The sequence below is a fragment of the Haemorhous mexicanus genome, chromosome 2, assembly GCF_027477595.1.
Source record: "Haemorhous mexicanus isolate bHaeMex1 chromosome 2, bHaeMex1.pri, whole genome shotgun sequence".
Classification (NCBI taxonomy): domain Eukaryota; kingdom Metazoa; phylum Chordata; class Aves; order Passeriformes; family Fringillidae; genus Haemorhous; species Haemorhous mexicanus.
The window spans coordinates 100895331-100913074 of NC_082342.1; the positions used below are offsets into that span (position 1 = coordinate 100895331).

At 36.4% G+C, this 17744-nt stretch overlaps 1 protein-coding gene across 2 annotated transcripts in view; it reads right to left on the reverse strand.

Annotated features, from left to right (window-relative positions):
* Nucleotides 1-17744, reverse strand: part of PUDP (pseudouridine 5'-phosphatase) — a 65396-nt gene that overhangs the window by 37486 nt on the left and 10166 nt on the right. For both annotated transcript variants that reach the window (XM_059839719.1, XM_059839721.1), the window contains exon 2: nucleotides 4792-5010. In XM_059839719.1, the coding sequence (XP_059695702.1) occupies nucleotides 4792-5010 (219 nt within the window). The remainder of the gene's footprint in view (nucleotides 1-4791; nucleotides 5011-17744) is intronic.

Consider the following 17744-nt stretch of genomic DNA (forward strand, 5'->3'; position numbering starts at 1 on the left):
CTCTTCTCTTCTCTTCTCTTCTCTTCTCTTCTCTTCTCTTCTCTTCTCGTCTCGTCTCGTCTCGTCTCGTCTCGTCTCGTCTCGTCTCGTCTCGTCTCGTCTCGTCTCTCTTCTCTCGTCTCTCTTCTCTCGTCTCTCTTCTCTCGTCTCTCTTCTCTCGTCTCTCTTCTCTCGTCTCTCTTCTCTTCTCTATTCTCTTCTCTCTTCATTTCTGAATCTCATGAAACTATCGAAACACAACTCTCAGATACACCTGCTTCTTTATTTGTTACGACATACTGTTTAAAAACGCTTTTTGCAATGGTATGGCATCCTTTCATTAAGCAACAAAAGTGGAAGTGGAAACTACCAGCTTACCCCCTCACTTTGGAAGGCCATGACTATTAATAAGGAATTTTGTCTTCTTATCTTATTACTCCCTAAAAAGTATCAGAGACCCTTCTGGTCAGAGAGATTTCTTATTCATCAAATCATTACTATCATTTCAATCTGGACATACTGAAAAATGCATAACCATAGAAAGAAGAAAAGTATTAAATTTTACATAATTTAAAACGTGCATCAACTGTGTTGTTGATTTCCTGATAAAAGCATGTTTGGGATGCAGTCCTTTAGGACCTGATGTAAAGGTCAAATGTTTGATATCAGCCTAACAGGAAGCATCATTCCAAGTTTGCAGCTAATTGGCTAATATTAATATCTAAGGGTTCCAGGCTCACTGAGCCCAGCATGGACTCACTAGAGCTTCCTACCATTAAAACAAAAACAGCAAGGCAAAGAAAAGATCATGGTAGGAAGTCTGTTTAACTGTCAAGGGCACAACATGAATCAAGGAAGCAATAGTTAAGGAAACTAGACTTTTGGTTGAATTAAGCTATTCAAGAAAAAAGAAATTTGGAATGAGTTGCCATTGACATTTAAACTGTTATCCTTTCTTCTCTTTTTGTGCTTTCTGACTGGCTTCATTTGGTACTAAAATTGAGGCATGAAATTATCTTCTCATGGCTGCAAAGGACAGTCAACTGTACTTAAACTGGAAAATAGTTTGCACATCACATTCCACACTGGCGGAAGAGGAGATGCAACAACTAAATCCCAGTTATCATGAAAACGGTCCATGAATGGAAAATGTCTGAAAGGAATACACAGCCACACAATCCTTAAAGATCTGTGCTTTGTGATAACGATGATGAGCCAAAACCCAAAGACTAGAGTGAAAGAATAACAGTAGTTTCATAATCCTGACATGATTATAGCAACTGTTGGTAGTTGCATAATTCGGAGTTCAGTTTTTCTCCCTCTGTATATATGCTAGGTTTATGCAAAAGTAAACCTATATACGTATAGGTAAATATACATATGTATGGTTTTCTTCTGTTCTGCTTGTCATTCCCTCATCTTCTGACTAAGCACTTCCCTGCAACACAGAAACACTCAAAATGCATTTGCAGAAACAGAAAGCCTACTGCATTGCTCTTGTAGATAACAATGTCTGTACTGTGACAGAAATATTCAGAAAAGCAGCACAATGGCAGGCCTGTCATTTTTTAAGTGTCATCTTGGATTAATTTCTTTCTATACTGAATCAAAATTACCACTCCTTAAGATTCTTTCAGAACTAAAAATAAATGTAACTATGAAAAACTCCCAAATAGTTACCAGAAAATTACATATTAGAAACGGATGGTGCCTCTTCTTAAATGAAATTTGTATTTTGACCACAGCCTGATGTATTGAAGCTTGTCTGTCAGATTGGCCATACTGAAATAGTCCAAATTCTGTCTTCAGCCGCTTATGTCTCAGTGGTGCTGTACACTAAGTGGTGGGCCTGTCATACAGCCTGTGCCATGGTTTAATCCCACCAGGACACTAAGTAACACAGCTTCTCACTACGTGTGTGTTCCTACCTGGTGGGTCAGGAAGAAGAACCAGGAAAAAAAACAGCTTGTGGGTTGAGATAAGAACAGATTAATAATAAAAGCAAAGTAATAATGATAATATGAATACTACCAGTTTGTAGTATTTAGTATGTAGTTTAAAAGGGAGAGGAGGAGAGAGAGATAAAATCTAAGAAGATTTATGCACAATACAATTGTTCACCACCTGTTGACTGATGCGCAGACCATCCTGAAGCCACAGTTGGTCCCTCTCCTGGGTAACAACCCCAATTTATATACTGGGCATGATGGGCTATGGTATGGAATATCCCTTTGGCCACTTCAGATAAACTATCTGGCCATACTCTCTTCTGGCTCATTGTGCACCTATTCACTGGCAGCGCATGAGAAAATGAAAAATCCTTGATTTGGAGTGAGCACTAAAACATCAGCATGTTATCAACTTTATTCTTGTACTAAATCCAAAACACTGCACCTGGTACTAAGAAGAAAATAAACTCTATCTCAGTCGGAACCAGGACAAGTTTCTAACGTGTCAGATGAAGAACTGCTTTGCCAATTTAATATTCATTCAACTTCCACGCTATCCTTAGCCGTCCCTGACATACCTTTACTTGATTTAGGAATTTACAGTGCTATCATCTTCAGCAAGATCATGTGCATAGCTCATCCAGAAACAAGTGCCACTTTGTTTGAGCCACTTTTTCAAACATCATTGGCCACTGTTTAGCAGTGCTTTCCACCAAATCAAATTTCAATCCATTTTTTTCACAACTTTTAGAAACGGATTGAAAAATAGAATGTCACCTGTCAAAAGATGACCAGATACACAGCACTTTAGAGTACTCTTACACAATTAATATGACAATTAACTTTCACTTTCCTGTATTTATCTGTAACCATCTGAAAGATCAGTTTAGTCAGAGAACAATGGTAAACTCAAAACATTACCACAATCTTACATCTTGCACAAAATGTTCAAGAAGTCCATCCTTAATTCAACAACATTAAGTGACAGTAAAATAAATCCACAAATCATTAAAAAACATCCTCAGCAGATACAAAAAAGACAGAATTGGATTAAAAAAATCTGGTTAACTGGAGAACAGTTCTTAAACAAACTGAATAGTAAGTAACTGCAGACATTTTCCTCTAGCTTATTACCTGGCATCAACCTGGTTTCCCAAAATTCATGGCAATTCAGCTTGTATCCTAGTTCACATCAATTCTACTTTAGAATATGGACTGAAAAAAGTTATCATGTGTATTTAGTTGAACTGAAAAGATAATCAGTTGAACAATTTTGGTGATGATGAAAATGTTTACTTGCTTCTCCTAGTAAAAATTTGGCTTGTTTCATGCATAATAGCCCATCTTCAATGAGGACAAAATTCACTTCTTGAGGGCAGGAACAGTAGAAAACTTCATGTTTCCTTTGGCTAATCTGTTCCATCACCCTTCTAATTCTGTTCAAGACATCTCAGCTACATTATCACCATCTTAAGCAGGCACGGAATATCTCCTCTATGCTACCCAACATTTTACCCAGTCTGTTCATCTGGCATTTTCTGAACCTATACAGCATTTTTTTGTTTGGCTTGCAAAAGATGTATTTGAAAAATCAGTCCCAGAAGCTTGAGATGAAGAACAAAAAACACATCAATCCAACTTTCTAGTTTTTGGGAAAGTTTAACTAGACTTACAGTCTCATGTGGATGTATAAGTGAGAGAGATACAAGTTGAAAAATCTTGCCTATAAAAGACATTAGAAAATAACTAAGAGTGAGAAATAAGTTGGACACAAAATATACTAAAGCTTTTTAAGCTGCAGAAAAAAAAATCACACTTTTTATTTTTGCTACTTGTTACTTATTCCTAACATATCACATATTTTTAACTTTCATCTTCTTAATGCATTATGAAACTAGGTATAAAAAAGTTGCTCTAAAAATTAAAATATTAATGGGCTGTAGAAATTGTCAGAACAAACGAGCACACATTCAAAGAGAAAAAATGATAACTGTTAAACATGTACAATGACATGCAGTTATTTCACTTCTAATACTTTTTTATAGTCCTCTCCTTCTGTTTTTGTTTTTTTTTTCTCATCATAAATTATTGAAAATTGCTCCATAAAGTTTAACATTGTACATAAAGTTAGCAGCAATCCTAGCTTTAGGTCCTGATAGTGTTGCATGGATTTCTCTCTAAGCATTTCAAATCTAAATGTAATTCAATACAAAAGAATGCATTCACATTACAGGTAAGATTGGTCCTCTTGCATATCTTGAGTTACCTCGTTGAAGCTACTCACTTGAGCATCCTACATAATCACTGGTAAAAGACATATCTCCAGAAGGTAAGGAAATTCCCCTGTCTTACGATAACCTGAAAAACCCTCCTTTTCCACTGACACACTCAGATGCTGTACTTGAATTACAATTTTCAGGTTAGGCGAGAATAATTCCAACCGAAAGAACCCATGGGCACACATACTTTTATACGTGCAGGCAAATGGATCTGTGCTTAACAAAGTCAGACTGTGCTCACAGCCACGTAAAACACAGCTGCCAAAACCAGTTACAAAAAATGTCTAGTTTACCTAACAGAATTCATGCACATGTATCTAGTCTTTTTTGTTCTTTTAAAACATAAAAAAAAGCTTTTCTCTAAGTAAACAGGGCAAAAAAAAAAAAATCTGTCAACTTTAATAGGTAAAATACCCTTTTAAACAGGTAAATAAAAGATAGACTTAGTAAATTTTCTAAAACAAGAGCAATGAAACATGATCTGTAAGAGTGATTGCTTTATGGAAGGCAGATTATAAACTTCTACCTTGATCAGCATTTAAATGATTCCATAAAGAGTTTATAAATGCTGCAAAGAAACATACCTGGCATCAATCCAGCCGTATGGAATACCTTCTCCAGCATCGTTTTACTTTCGTTGAATAACTCTTCTTTGGTTATTGGAAGATCTAGAAGATCTCGAATAATCCCTGCTGCTTCTGGGGCTTGTCTACCTAGAACCTTGGATCTCACATCCCAGCTATAGCTCTTTCCATAACGCCCACAGATCTCATCATACACTTTTGAATAGAGAATCTCAGTATCTGAAAAAAAAAGAAAAAAAGAAATATAAACCTATGTACAAACAAGTAGGCACCTGGTCTTGCTAAGAGACCACATAAAATGTCAGAGCATGAACTGCCAGAAGCCAGAGGGCATGTAGCAGAGTGGGTAAAATGCCTCCCTTTATTTGCAGGAGGGAACCAAGGCCTCTACCATCATCTCAGAGGTACCCAGGTTTCTCAAGCTGTCATTTCTGCATTAAGAAAATGTATCTTAGAGTCTCAACAAATAAATATCTGGATCTGCTCTTTCATCACCTTTCTTCACTATTCAAGTTAGCAAGCAGTGTCTTAATTTAAATACTCTATGCTTTTCATGAGAAAGAAAAGAAAGGAAGAAAGGAAATCTGATACTTTGGGGAGATACCTTTACAAATTCCATGTAAATTGAAAAAAAGAAAAAAGATTTAATTATTTAAGAATGTCTTTGAGAGGAAGCTTATAAGTGCCTTCAAAGACATGGTCATTATTACAGCAGTGGAGCTGCTGGCACCACTGCATTTACAAGAGACTACTCAAGCAAAATACACTCACTTGTATTTCTAGTAGATTTCAGACAAGAACAAACTTCAGACTGAATTTTGGCAGTGATACTATCAGCTTATATCTCAAAGGTGGTTTTAGGTTTAAAGCTTTTTTTTTAATACAAACAAACAATTCATCCTTTTCTTCCCTCCTCCCCCCACAAATTTTTCATAAAGAAGGTCATTAACATTGAATTTAACACTAATATGGGGATGACATGTACTTCCAGCTCTTGTCTTCATTTCAGCAAAGATCTCAGACAGTGGCTTTTATATCAATGTGTTTATCTTTTTAGTAGTCTCCTCTGAAAAGTCTGTTGTTAACGATGCTGTTAACAATGCTTAATTTCCTTCTCATGCATGTCTCTGCCTTCTGTATCTCTAAAGATATGTCTGTTATAGTCACTATAGAAATAAAAGGCAAAAGCAAGGAAAGAAAGAAGTTGCTCTTACGAGATTTATTTAGAGAAACTAGGGACTTCACTTATCAACATGTCTTTTGCCATGTAAAATATTTTTAATGGAGATAATAAAAGAGTGAAATTATTCATGTGGATATTGTGTCACTTTCTAAATACGTAAGAATTATGCAGGAGTGAATAAAAATTAAGCTTTAACAAAGATACTAAGAAGAACACAGTCTGAAGAAAGAAGCACAGAGCCCATGACTACAACAGATGCCAAGCCATTCCCTGCAGTCTGACAAACACTCCCTACTTCACCACAGTAATGTCATCCTGAGATCAGCAGATGAGTCTCACCTGAAAGAAAATGAGAAACACAGGGGCCATTTCACCATCGCGTGAACCTACAGCAGTGCAGAATAGATTCTCTGCCACCTGTCAGTGCTCTAGTCTCAGTAACTAGAGGGGACGTTGGGCCAAAAGATCAGATGAAGACACAACATACTTGTCTGGAATGTTTAACAGAGCACCAAAGGGTTCACAAAAACCTCTTACCTTAAAAATAGAGGCAAAAAAACTCTGTACTACTCTTTGTAAATGCTCCTCAAACAACTACATACAAGGGAAAAAAATTACAAGGGATCTTGGAGACCCCTCAAACACACAGGAAAGCCATCACAACAGAAACACAGGCAAATGGGCTCTGAAAAGTGTTAAGCTGGCTGACACAAGAAAGGAGCAAAGAAAAGAGAACAATAACAAAAATTCCTCAATTTTGGTTGAAAATGCCAGCTGGTACTCTCTCTCTCTTTTTTTTTTTTTTTTTTTAAACTAGTTTTTCTTCTATATCTCAGACTCATCAGGTGAAGGACAAAAAATTCTTATCCTAAGTTTAAATTTGAAACTGAAAACCAATCCCCATCCTATTAAATAGTACAAGCTAAGCAGAATTTAAACAAAGCAAGAAAACAAAAAATTCTAGAACATTAAAATTTTCCTATGGCTCTCTACAACAACTACATGTTAATCTATTTAAAGTGAAAGGTTCAACTTTATAGCTAAATATACTATTTTAATAGCCTCCTGCATTTTAAATATTACATAGCTGACTTGTGAATGAAATTTTATTTATTTTCCTTAAAAAAATCAACATGATTTTTATTTTCATGAGTATATAACAAAAGCATGGATGTAGCATTTTACTTGCTGAAATAGGTATGTTTCATTACAGCACATTATTAAAATCTGAAATACAAGGGAAAAAAATCATGTACACATACAGTGTAATATCCAACTGGAATCTGAGAAGATTGCTGCTGATAAAGCTGCATTTCTACATGCATGTACAACAGATAAGGACATGTTTCTTTTGATTGAAGACAATGGAAGATCTAGATATTTCCCCAAAAATTAAAGAGCATTACACGAATACTAAATAATGATATACTTCAAGATTTCTTATTCCTGTTGGAAAGGAGCAATCTCAAAGAAAAAGGCAGGCTAGCTTTTTCACCATTGTAAGAAAAAAGAAACCACACACTGTTCAAAGGATTCATCAGAGTTTAAATATATCAGTGAAGCATAATTTCATACTGCTATAAATCTACTATACAAAACAAACTAGCTCCTACACGTGAATAAAACCCATTGATTAAATGACACAAGCAAGAAAAATTAGAAGTTCAACTCAAGTGCCTAATTACAAGCTCCTTACTGGTATTTACTCTGGTATGTCCAAGACATCCACACACATCTAATGCTAAAAAGGTAATCTGGGCATGACTCAAACTTCATGGCATAAGCAGCCAGATGATGCCCTACTGCATCCCAAGTGTTTCACACTCACACATTTCAGCAAGTGAATCCAGACCCAGCTGCTAGCCTCCATCAGGAATATAAACTGAGAACAAAACAGGACATGTGTGGCAGTGGCCTGTTCTAATAATGGAAAGGAAAAGCAAGAATTCTTAGCTCCTGCAATTTTGAGTAAATGCATAAGTTTTCAAAATACTCATTTTATCTTTAGCTCTCATCTCCTGAAATATATTTTACGTGGACATTATCAGCACAATGTACTGTCCATCTGCTTGCTACATTTCACTGGGAATGAGTAATATTCATTCCCTAGTCACATATCATCTCCTAGTCATTTTTATAGTGACCCTTCTTCAATATAAAAGCACAGTCAGCTCCACTGGTGTTGTTTAGAGCGTGTAAAAGCCAGCCACAATAAATACAAATAAAGTGACCAAAATGACAGAGGCACTGGATTACTCAGTTTGTGATCTGGCACAAAAATATGCTGACATGTATTCAGGAAGACCTGCAGGTCACTTGGAAACACACCACAGTGAATATATGAAGTGCATGATCTGCTCAAATCACTGCAGAGTCACAATTAGATGAGCAGATCTACCTAGGCTGGGGGTACAGCAAACATCAAAACAGTATGCAAGCCTCATGTTTATCACTTACACATAAAGACAGTTTAAGACAGAAAATTATGACTTCATGAATACAGAACTTAATTTTTTTAGAAGGTTATACATCTTCTAATTGAATATTATGCTATTGTTATTCTAAAATAACCTCCAGTTTATCAAATAGATGAGATTAGTAGGCATGAAATCTCCTTTTAGCCATAGCTCACCTTAATCACTAGTTTTGAGTTCTTTGTTTGTATTATCCACTTTTTTAAATAAACAATCTATAGCAGACAACTGTCTTGCAATTTGTGTCAAAAGGTCAGTTTTGCACTTCCCCCTCAACATTCTTCCATTCACACTTTCATTACTATGAAAGTGAGTTTAAAAATGCATGACTTTGGTCACCCATGATGGCTAAAAGGAAAAAAAAAGTTTTACAGCCGACCTCAAAAATCACTTACAGCAGCCCAGTAAAAGTAGGGATGAGGAAGGCAGGCAACAGAAATTACCTTTTGCATAATAGCATAGCAGCACTAGTTCAGAAAACGAAACTCAGTCCTTCAATCTATCCTAAGGGCCTAAGCCTGTTTTTCTAACATACCCTGACATATTTTTAATGCTATTATGTTATGTACATATATACACTTGTATACAGATAAACCATTTATATGTTAGTACATATATATATATATAAAGCATACAGGCCTTTATTTTCATATTTTTACTTTTATATGGTGTAAGTATAAAATGGTGTTTTACAGGCAAAAGTGTCCTTTAAAGAATGAAACTCAGGATGAGTACTAGCCAATGAATACAAATCAACCTGGAGCCTCTTGACTTCAGGGCTCATTAAAGGAACCTGGTTCAAAATGCTTAGCATTGAAAGAAAGTACACAAGGAAAAGGAACGTTTGTTCTTTATTGTAGTATTCCCCATTCCATCCATGAACTTTAGGAAGAAAAATGAAATCTAAATTTATCATCTTAGACATACCCACTTCATTGCCACAGGAGGAAATAAGCACTGGTTTCACACATGCTCAAGTGAAACATTTGAGCCATGCCTAAATGTCAAGGCTGATGTACCCAACCAGGCAAACTGAACCTAAAGACAGTCTGGACCACCAAACCAAGGGAAATGCTGCTGTCATATTCATGTCTTGTACCTTTCCACTCTCATACCAGTTCCACTTAAATTCATCTTACTGTTCCCTGGAAATTAAAGGAAGGTGAAGTATCTATTAAAATAAACATTAAGCACCAAATAATGGGCACTTCAAAATCATAAGCTACTTACAAAGAACAAGTTATTTAGTAAACCATTTTACATGATTGATAAACCACAACTTCCAAAGATAGAGAAAAAAAATAATTGCTGAAAATTAAAATTACTGCTTCCAATTTAACTGAGTAATGATTTGTAAACCATTACATTTTTGATTAGCACTTAGAAAAACTCACTGAAAAGATCCAATATTCATTTTAGTAAGGAGCAGGTATAAGACTGTTCTGGAGCTTTCCCTTTTGCAAACCTACATCTTATTTTCCCTTGTACTTGAATTTTAATATACTCCAAGGTAGACAAACATGTTGCATTGTGATCTTTACGAAGTCCAGAGAAACATGTTACTACTGGCTAATTCAGTGCTGTCAGTCTGTTTGCCCTTCTCTGAGAGATCCTACCATGAATTCAAGTTACTGCTAACAGGTTTAAAAAGGAAGTAAATTTGATTCTCAAACAACAGCAGCTGCATGAAACTGTTCCCAAATGAGTATCATGTATTTCCTCCTGTAGGCTTATATTACTAGGAGAATTTTTCAATGGCAGCTACATAGGAAGCCAATTTCTCATTTTATATGCAGAGAAACATGGTACTTCTATGGGGAGAGGAAGAAACTTCTGAAGAAATTCAAAAGGCTTTTAGTTTACACTAATACAGCAGACATATCTTACTGCTATCTTGTATTCATATATATCCATCTTATCCTTCTTTTTTAATGCCACAGTGAAGTGAAAGAAATAGTTCACAAATAAAGCATGCAAACTTTTTCACTGTGGAGCTGTAAACAATACTCTGGCATCAATGCAAAACAACACATGAAAACGTAAAGAGAAGTCTGTAATTTCAATTCCAGAGCATGAGGGAATCAAATTTTGAAATATAAAGGCAATATACATGACTTAATACAAAACATTCTAAAAATGTACTTATTAAGCATCATCTATATGACAGCATCTCATTAGTTTAAAAATAGAAAAGCTATTGATCCATAGATACGCTTTCTTAGGCTCTTAACCATTAAATACAGAACTATGCAAAGAGCAGTTGATATAGTGCCTGTAAAACCCTGTATGTTGGGTGGAAATCTACAGTTTACAGAGACACAGCTTCTTAAAATATGTATGGGGAGACTCACATCAGGCAACAGTTACACTATCATTAGTATACAAGCTACAATACCATGGAAATTTATACAAGCGATGTTCTCAACCAGAGGAGTAATTACCAGCTCTCCAGCTCTGAACACCGTATCAGCTTATAGCATATTCACAGGGAAGTTAGCTTTTCAGCAAGGGAGTACCTCCTCCTCTCGAGATGTGGCTGAAAACACAGAGCAGCAGTCCAAGGAATGGAAAACAAGGTTTAAAAAGTTGTTTTGAAATTAGATGCTCCAAGGCACTTCTGTAAAACCACTCTCATAAAAGGTAGATGAAACCAGAAGGGTCACTGTGTTATCAAAGTCAGCAGAAGAATAACTAATTGTATCTTCTTAATTAAGAGTCTGGTGGGTTGGCCCTGGTTGGGCCAGGTACTCAGCCAAGCCCCAAGCTACTCTGTCATTCTCCTCCTCCTCAGTCGGACAACGGAATGAAAAGATAACAAAAGATTCACAGATCGAGATGAGGGCAGGGAGAGATGACCAACCAGTTACCATCACAGGCAAAACAGACACAATTTGGGGAAATTATATCTGAGCAGGGGAATAAGAAATAACACCAAATTTTAAAAACCCTTCCTTTACACCCGTCCCATATTCCTGGGCTTAGCTTTATTCTCGACCTCCTCTCCTGCAGCAGCAGCAGCACAGGTGAAAGAGAAGAATGGTCGTGGTCAGTCCATCACACATCCTTGCTGCCCCTTCCTCTGCAGGAGTAGGACTCCTCCAGCACCTGGAGCATGTCCTCCCCCTCCTTCTTCACCAACCTCAATGCCTGCAGGCCTATTTCTCTCACATATTCTAGCTCTTCTGCCCTGGCTGCTGTTGTTCAGCACTCTTCACCTTCTTAATCTGTTATTCCAGAGGTGCTTTCACTATCACTGATGAGCTCAGCCTTGGCCAGAGGAAGGTCTGTCTTGGATCTGGCTCTGTCGGACATCAGGGAAGCTTCTGGCATCTTCTCACAGAAGCCACCACTGTAGCCCACCCTTCCACACAACTCCTCTGCGACCAAAACCTTGCCACACAAAGCCAAATACAAATACATACTTTCTCTGGGAAGAGCTATCTGTAAGAAACATAACCTTCCTTAGATATCCCAGAGCTGTTCTGTTTAACCCACAACCTAAAAGAGCTAAATGAGAGAAATAAAAAAAAAAAAAAAAAAAAAGAGAAGGAGAAATGAAAAAAAAAAAAAAAGTTGTGAAAAGGAAAAAAAGGGGTCAGAAAACTTTATTCCTTCCTTAAAAAGAAGCACAACAAACAAAATGAGGCCATACAGAAAATTCTCTTCAGCACATCACAGGTCTCTCCTAATACCAATTCAGGATGTTTGACTTTCAGTGTTACATGTTTCTAAATCTCTTTCTGTAATACTGTCAAAACGTCTGTTTCCTCAACAGTAGAAACATTTTAAAAGACAGAGTGACTTCAACAGGAAAAAAAAAAACCAATACATTTCTACTTTGGCCTTGGACAATGTTCTAAATTAAATGGTGGCAATGTGTCAAACATTGCTACCACAGAGAAGGCAGAGAGAACTACAAATTAATAAAGACAATGTCTTCTGTCCTCTCAAGAGTGCCTAAAATTTCTGAGGTAAATCTGTTGATGGAGTTGATTTCTCTGCAGTGATAACACCAAGAGCAGAAAACCAAACATCATCAAATGGCTTGGTTTTCCAGGAGCAGGGACATTTCATCATGGCTGACTATCTACATACAAGAGCAAAGTGACAAAAATACTGCAGAACTCCTGGTCACAATAATACTTTAATAGTTGTATACCAAGCACTTCTTACACTAACTATAATCTAAAATATACAAAAAAGAATTAGACCTTTGAGATTCATGAGGCAAGTATGATACAGCAAACTGAAAACTATGTTTTATGAGCTGCAATGACTGTTTGTTTGAAAACTGTAGAAGAAAATTCAAACCCATTATATAGATACCAATGAAAGGAACTTCAAACAAAACATACAAAGGAACTTCCACACAGGTGAGCCATAGGCTTCTCTGAAGATGTGTGACCACAACCCTCACCTCCCATGTGGGACTGAGGATCAGAATAGAGGGCTAGTCTCACAGAGTACTCAAAGGCCTCACACAACAGCAAGAGTTGTCCTGCCTCCAGACTCAGAAGTAAGCCAGAGGCAAGTTCTAACTGAGTCTTAGATCAAATACAGCCTGTAGCCCAGAGAAAGACCTCCCAAAGTTAGAACTGTCACAAATCATGGTCTTTTTGTTTCCCAAAGCCATTGGTAAAAGCACAGAAATGCTGGAAGACTGCAATTTCCTTTAGAATATAATCAGCTTGCTTAAGATTGTCAGGATGAAATAAAACTTACACTTGGCCATAGAAACTTTTAACTAAGCCTCATTGAACCCAGTGAGAGATAGGTACATAAAACATAGAATGGATTGGGTTGAAAGGGACCCTTCAAATACAACCTATTCCAATCCCCCTGACAGAGGCAGGGACACCTTTCACTAGATCAGGTTGCTCACAGCCCCATCCAGCATGCAATGCTTTTGTGTTTTTGAGCTAAAATACCATTTGTACTTCAGAACCTGAACCACAGGCTGGCAGATGCTGGGCACTGAGAACACCTCATATGGCAAAAAGAATGTATATTCACAGGAAATTAGGCCAGTCACTCAAGTGCAGTTGTACTCTATCAGTACTAGACCTTTGTAACAATATTCCCCAACAAACTGCCACTTACAGAGTTTAGTACACAATGACAGATTTTGAACAGCATTCATTTTCTTCGTATTTACACACTAATTCTCAGTCCTGATGCTGAAGAGCTGCATAGTTTTCCTCCAACTATGTATCTCAAATTTTGCTGAAAAGCTTTAGCATCTCTGCATACATGTTTTAGTCTACATAGTAATACTAGTATAGAACTTACACTAGTTATTTATTAATATTAATTCTAACTGCAGTCCTATGGATAGAACTACAACTTGTTTAGTTATTATATAACTAAAAATTGACGGAGTTAACTTTCATTAACTGGAAAATCTTACCAGAATATTTTAAGTTAGCCTTCTGTCATGAAAATTATTGCCCAAAATTTTTACTTCGGATCATATAAAATCTCTACTTAATATGGCAGATGCAGATTGATTAGGAAGCCTGAAAAACAATAGCAAATAGCATCAACTACAGTTCAAGTAAGACATGGAAGAAACCTTTCAAAATTAAATATCTGATACAAAATACCTGTGAAAGGATTTCAAATTACCTCAGTTTGAAACCACCCCAGGGACATTCATCTGCAAAAAATATCAACCTCCATGCTGCTTTAAGGATTTCCAGATTATGGTTGCCTGCCTCAAACACTTCACCACTGAAGGACTTTGCCCATTGTGGCAAACTGTGTAAAGAAGCAAATGCTCATCTGCAACCATTGAAGGTGTCTCCCCCAAATATACCTGCATTGATTCCTGGAACTAGGACTGTAAATTAAGCCACCTGACAGGAACTTGAGAAAAGATAAAGGCGGTACTGTTGTCTAAATGTTATTTCAGACTAGAGGGAGGTTAAAGAAGCTGGGGGAGAAGAATATATCACTGATAATGGACAAGGAAAACCAACTGAGCAACACTGCTAAAATCAGCTCAGAGTAAATCCAGCAGGGGGAGATCAGAACCCACTGACTCAAGAAACCCCCTGACTCAAAACTCAGAAAGAGTGGGCATGGGATTAATTAGCATTAGAAGTGACGGAATCATTTAACCAATAGAGTAAGAGAACTATGAAGCCAATGAACACCAATTCCTTTGTTTGATAAAAATGTATAAATAGTGAAAATTTTTCAATAGCTTTGGGACTCTCACCACTAAGAAGCCCAGGGTGAAGAAGGACCAGTTGGATGCTGCTGGATAAATGGGCGGTGACTATATTCTGCTTAATCTGTCTGTCAGTCTGTCTCTCCCTCCTCTCTTTTTTTATCTTTCTACCTCACATTTTACTGTTAAACAAAATCCATACTATTGATTTGGGCATATGATCCTGCTTGCACCTTAATTCAGATAGAGGCATCTCTCAATAATGAGATCTTAAAAACTGCACACAATTATTTTATTGTAGCAGAAGTGACACAGACAACACTTAAAAGCCTGGCACACGTCAGGTAGCTGAAGGTTGAAGTACTGGATTCAGCTCCCACTTTCAAGCAAAATATTTTAGCTTTTAAAGCTTTTCTGAGGATGTCCTTTTCTTGGCAAAGAAAAGATGATAAAGAAATGTTAACTCCCATGCTTGAGTCAAAATAACCTTGTATTATTTTAGCATATTATAAAAACTTTAAAGTAGCATAAGGTCTTCAAACATCAAAATGCATTTAACCTAAATACTACTATCTCTTTTTTAAAACGGGAAAAATATTACAACAGTATCAGAGATGTTTTATAAGAAGACATAAAACTTATATACAGTACAATCCTGAAAGAATACTGTAATTGCAAAAAGGATCAGAGAGAGAATCTCACTAACATGTCAGTGAACCCAATTCACATGAGGACTACAGGAGAAATGGAAACCTGGAAGGAGACTCTCTGACAGCAGCTATTAGGGTTATATTTTTAGGTATCTCAAAGGGGAGAGGCTGAGTCTTCTTTTGCTAGAGAGTGGTTCTGGGCATAATGGAAATACTACGTTATGACTCTGTTTTGAGTGTGACAGCTTAGAGTTACAAGAAACACTGCTGTGTATCCTACTAAATGAAATAAAAAAAAAGTGTTCAGAGACTCAAAGAATGCAAGAAATTTCAGTCCATCATTTCATTCTTCCATATGAGTACTGTGATAAAAATAAAAAGAGATACTGAGAATTGAACTAGAAGTCATTCCACTTCCCCTCAATCTTTCTTTCCTTCTGCCTCAGTTCTGCAAGCTGAGGTCAAAGTTTACATCTTGAGACACAAACAGCTTCACTCTCCAGTGGCTGAAATTTAATAAGCCTGACACGGGAGTTACTACGCTGGGGTGTTCTTAGTTTTACTGTAACATTGCTTGCAAAAGACAGGCTGGGAAATTATATGCTCAATAAGCAGATAGAAGAGATTTTTTACTTTATTTACAAAAATAGCATAAACTTCCTTCACTCTATCTAAAAACTAAAGAAGGAAAAAAAATCCAGTACAATTTCTCCCACAGCTAGCAAAAGGAAAAGCATCTGATTTATTTGCTGAATACATTCAACTAAGCCACTAAACCTAATGACTTTTAGATAAAAGTCCTATACTTTTTGACTGATTATGTTTTTAAACTGTGAGAACACATCCTAGGCATATAGTTAGAGCTGCATAACCAGTTAAACAGGGTAACTTACATGTTTCCTAAATGTAAGGAAAAAATGAGGTGTACAAGTTCAATAATAATAAGACAGCTGGTCACCCAAAGACCTTTTTCTGCAAGAGCTGCACCAACTCTAGGCCACATCTTTCTAACAACCTCTGGGTAGTAGTTTTCAAAGAGATTAAAAACTTGGCACAAAAATGCAAACTTGGTAATTCATCAACAAGCAGAAATATCTTTTTTTCTTCTATTTTCTGAAAAGCAAATCTAACTATTAATAAAAGAATCCAATTGTATAGAACACTGCATTTAGAGAAATGAGAACTACACACTGCTGACTACAGCTACTGTCTACACTCTCTAATACAAAGGGTTGCTTTAGTCATTGACCTTGTCATAAGCAAAGAGATTGGAGATTTTCTCCTTAGGTTGACACAGACCATGGTGGCATTGCTACAGGGCTATCAGGCTCTCATAATTTCTGTTATGAACTCATATTGTAGACAACTTTAACATTTTTCCGCTAACAAATAAAATTGAAAATACACAAAGAAAAAAAAGCTGTTTTCTTCAGGAGAGGGATTTCTTCTTCACAGTACTCTCTACCCTAATTATTAATTAGAGAAAATCTAGCATGTCTCTTGAGATTTTAACTCCCTACACTGGACTCACAGAGGAGCTTAAGTAGCTCTTGAACTAGAAGTAGGAAGCATATACACTGTCAGTATTGAAGTGATTAAATTGCATCATCATCATCATTATTCTGTGAAAAAATAATTTCTTTGGTAGTCTGCAATTGTTTCCAATGCTCCACTATAGACAATTAAAGTGGGTAATACATTTTCCAAAATTAGACTGCCATTAAATACAGTTATACAATAGCTGTAATCCTAGATAATAATAAATTATTTTGTTGAATATATGATTTACGCTTGTGGGCTTACATTATCAATACCACTTTTTTATGAACTGAAGGAAGGGAGTAGCTACTGTTATATCAACAGAACTACAGGATATTGTAACAAATTCCTTTACTTCTAGCCATGGAAATCCAGTACCTGTAAGGTACTCCATATTACACCTTTAATATCCTACATCACCTAGGTATTGGGCACTTTGTAACCAGTCATAAATACGATCTTTCTGAATTATGTACTTCTATGATGCTCTCCTCTAAGAAAAAGAACGGCATAAAGAACATGGGGTTTGGGAAAAGTTATTCATATGAACTATCAAATCAGCTGCCAAATCAAGATGACTCAGATAAAATGAGAATTTCAAGATAGTAGTGAGAACAATTTCTAGGAAAATCAGATCAAATCTCAAGGGTTTTTTAAACCTAAAAACTTAGAATTTTATCTTGTTACTGTTAAATCCATATACTCACTATCTGCTCTTTAAAACAAGTTGCAAAAGAAAGGGGAATAGTTCACTTCCATTTTGAAAAAGGCAAAGCCATGATAAACAGCAAACTAAGCAAAATTAACTCTGAATCAAACATTCCAAGAAATTAAATTTTTCAATTCTCTAGATTTTGCAATCAACTGACACAGAAAACATTTGACATTTTAGAACACACAAAACCAGAACAGTAACTCTCCTTCTTGCTCTTTAC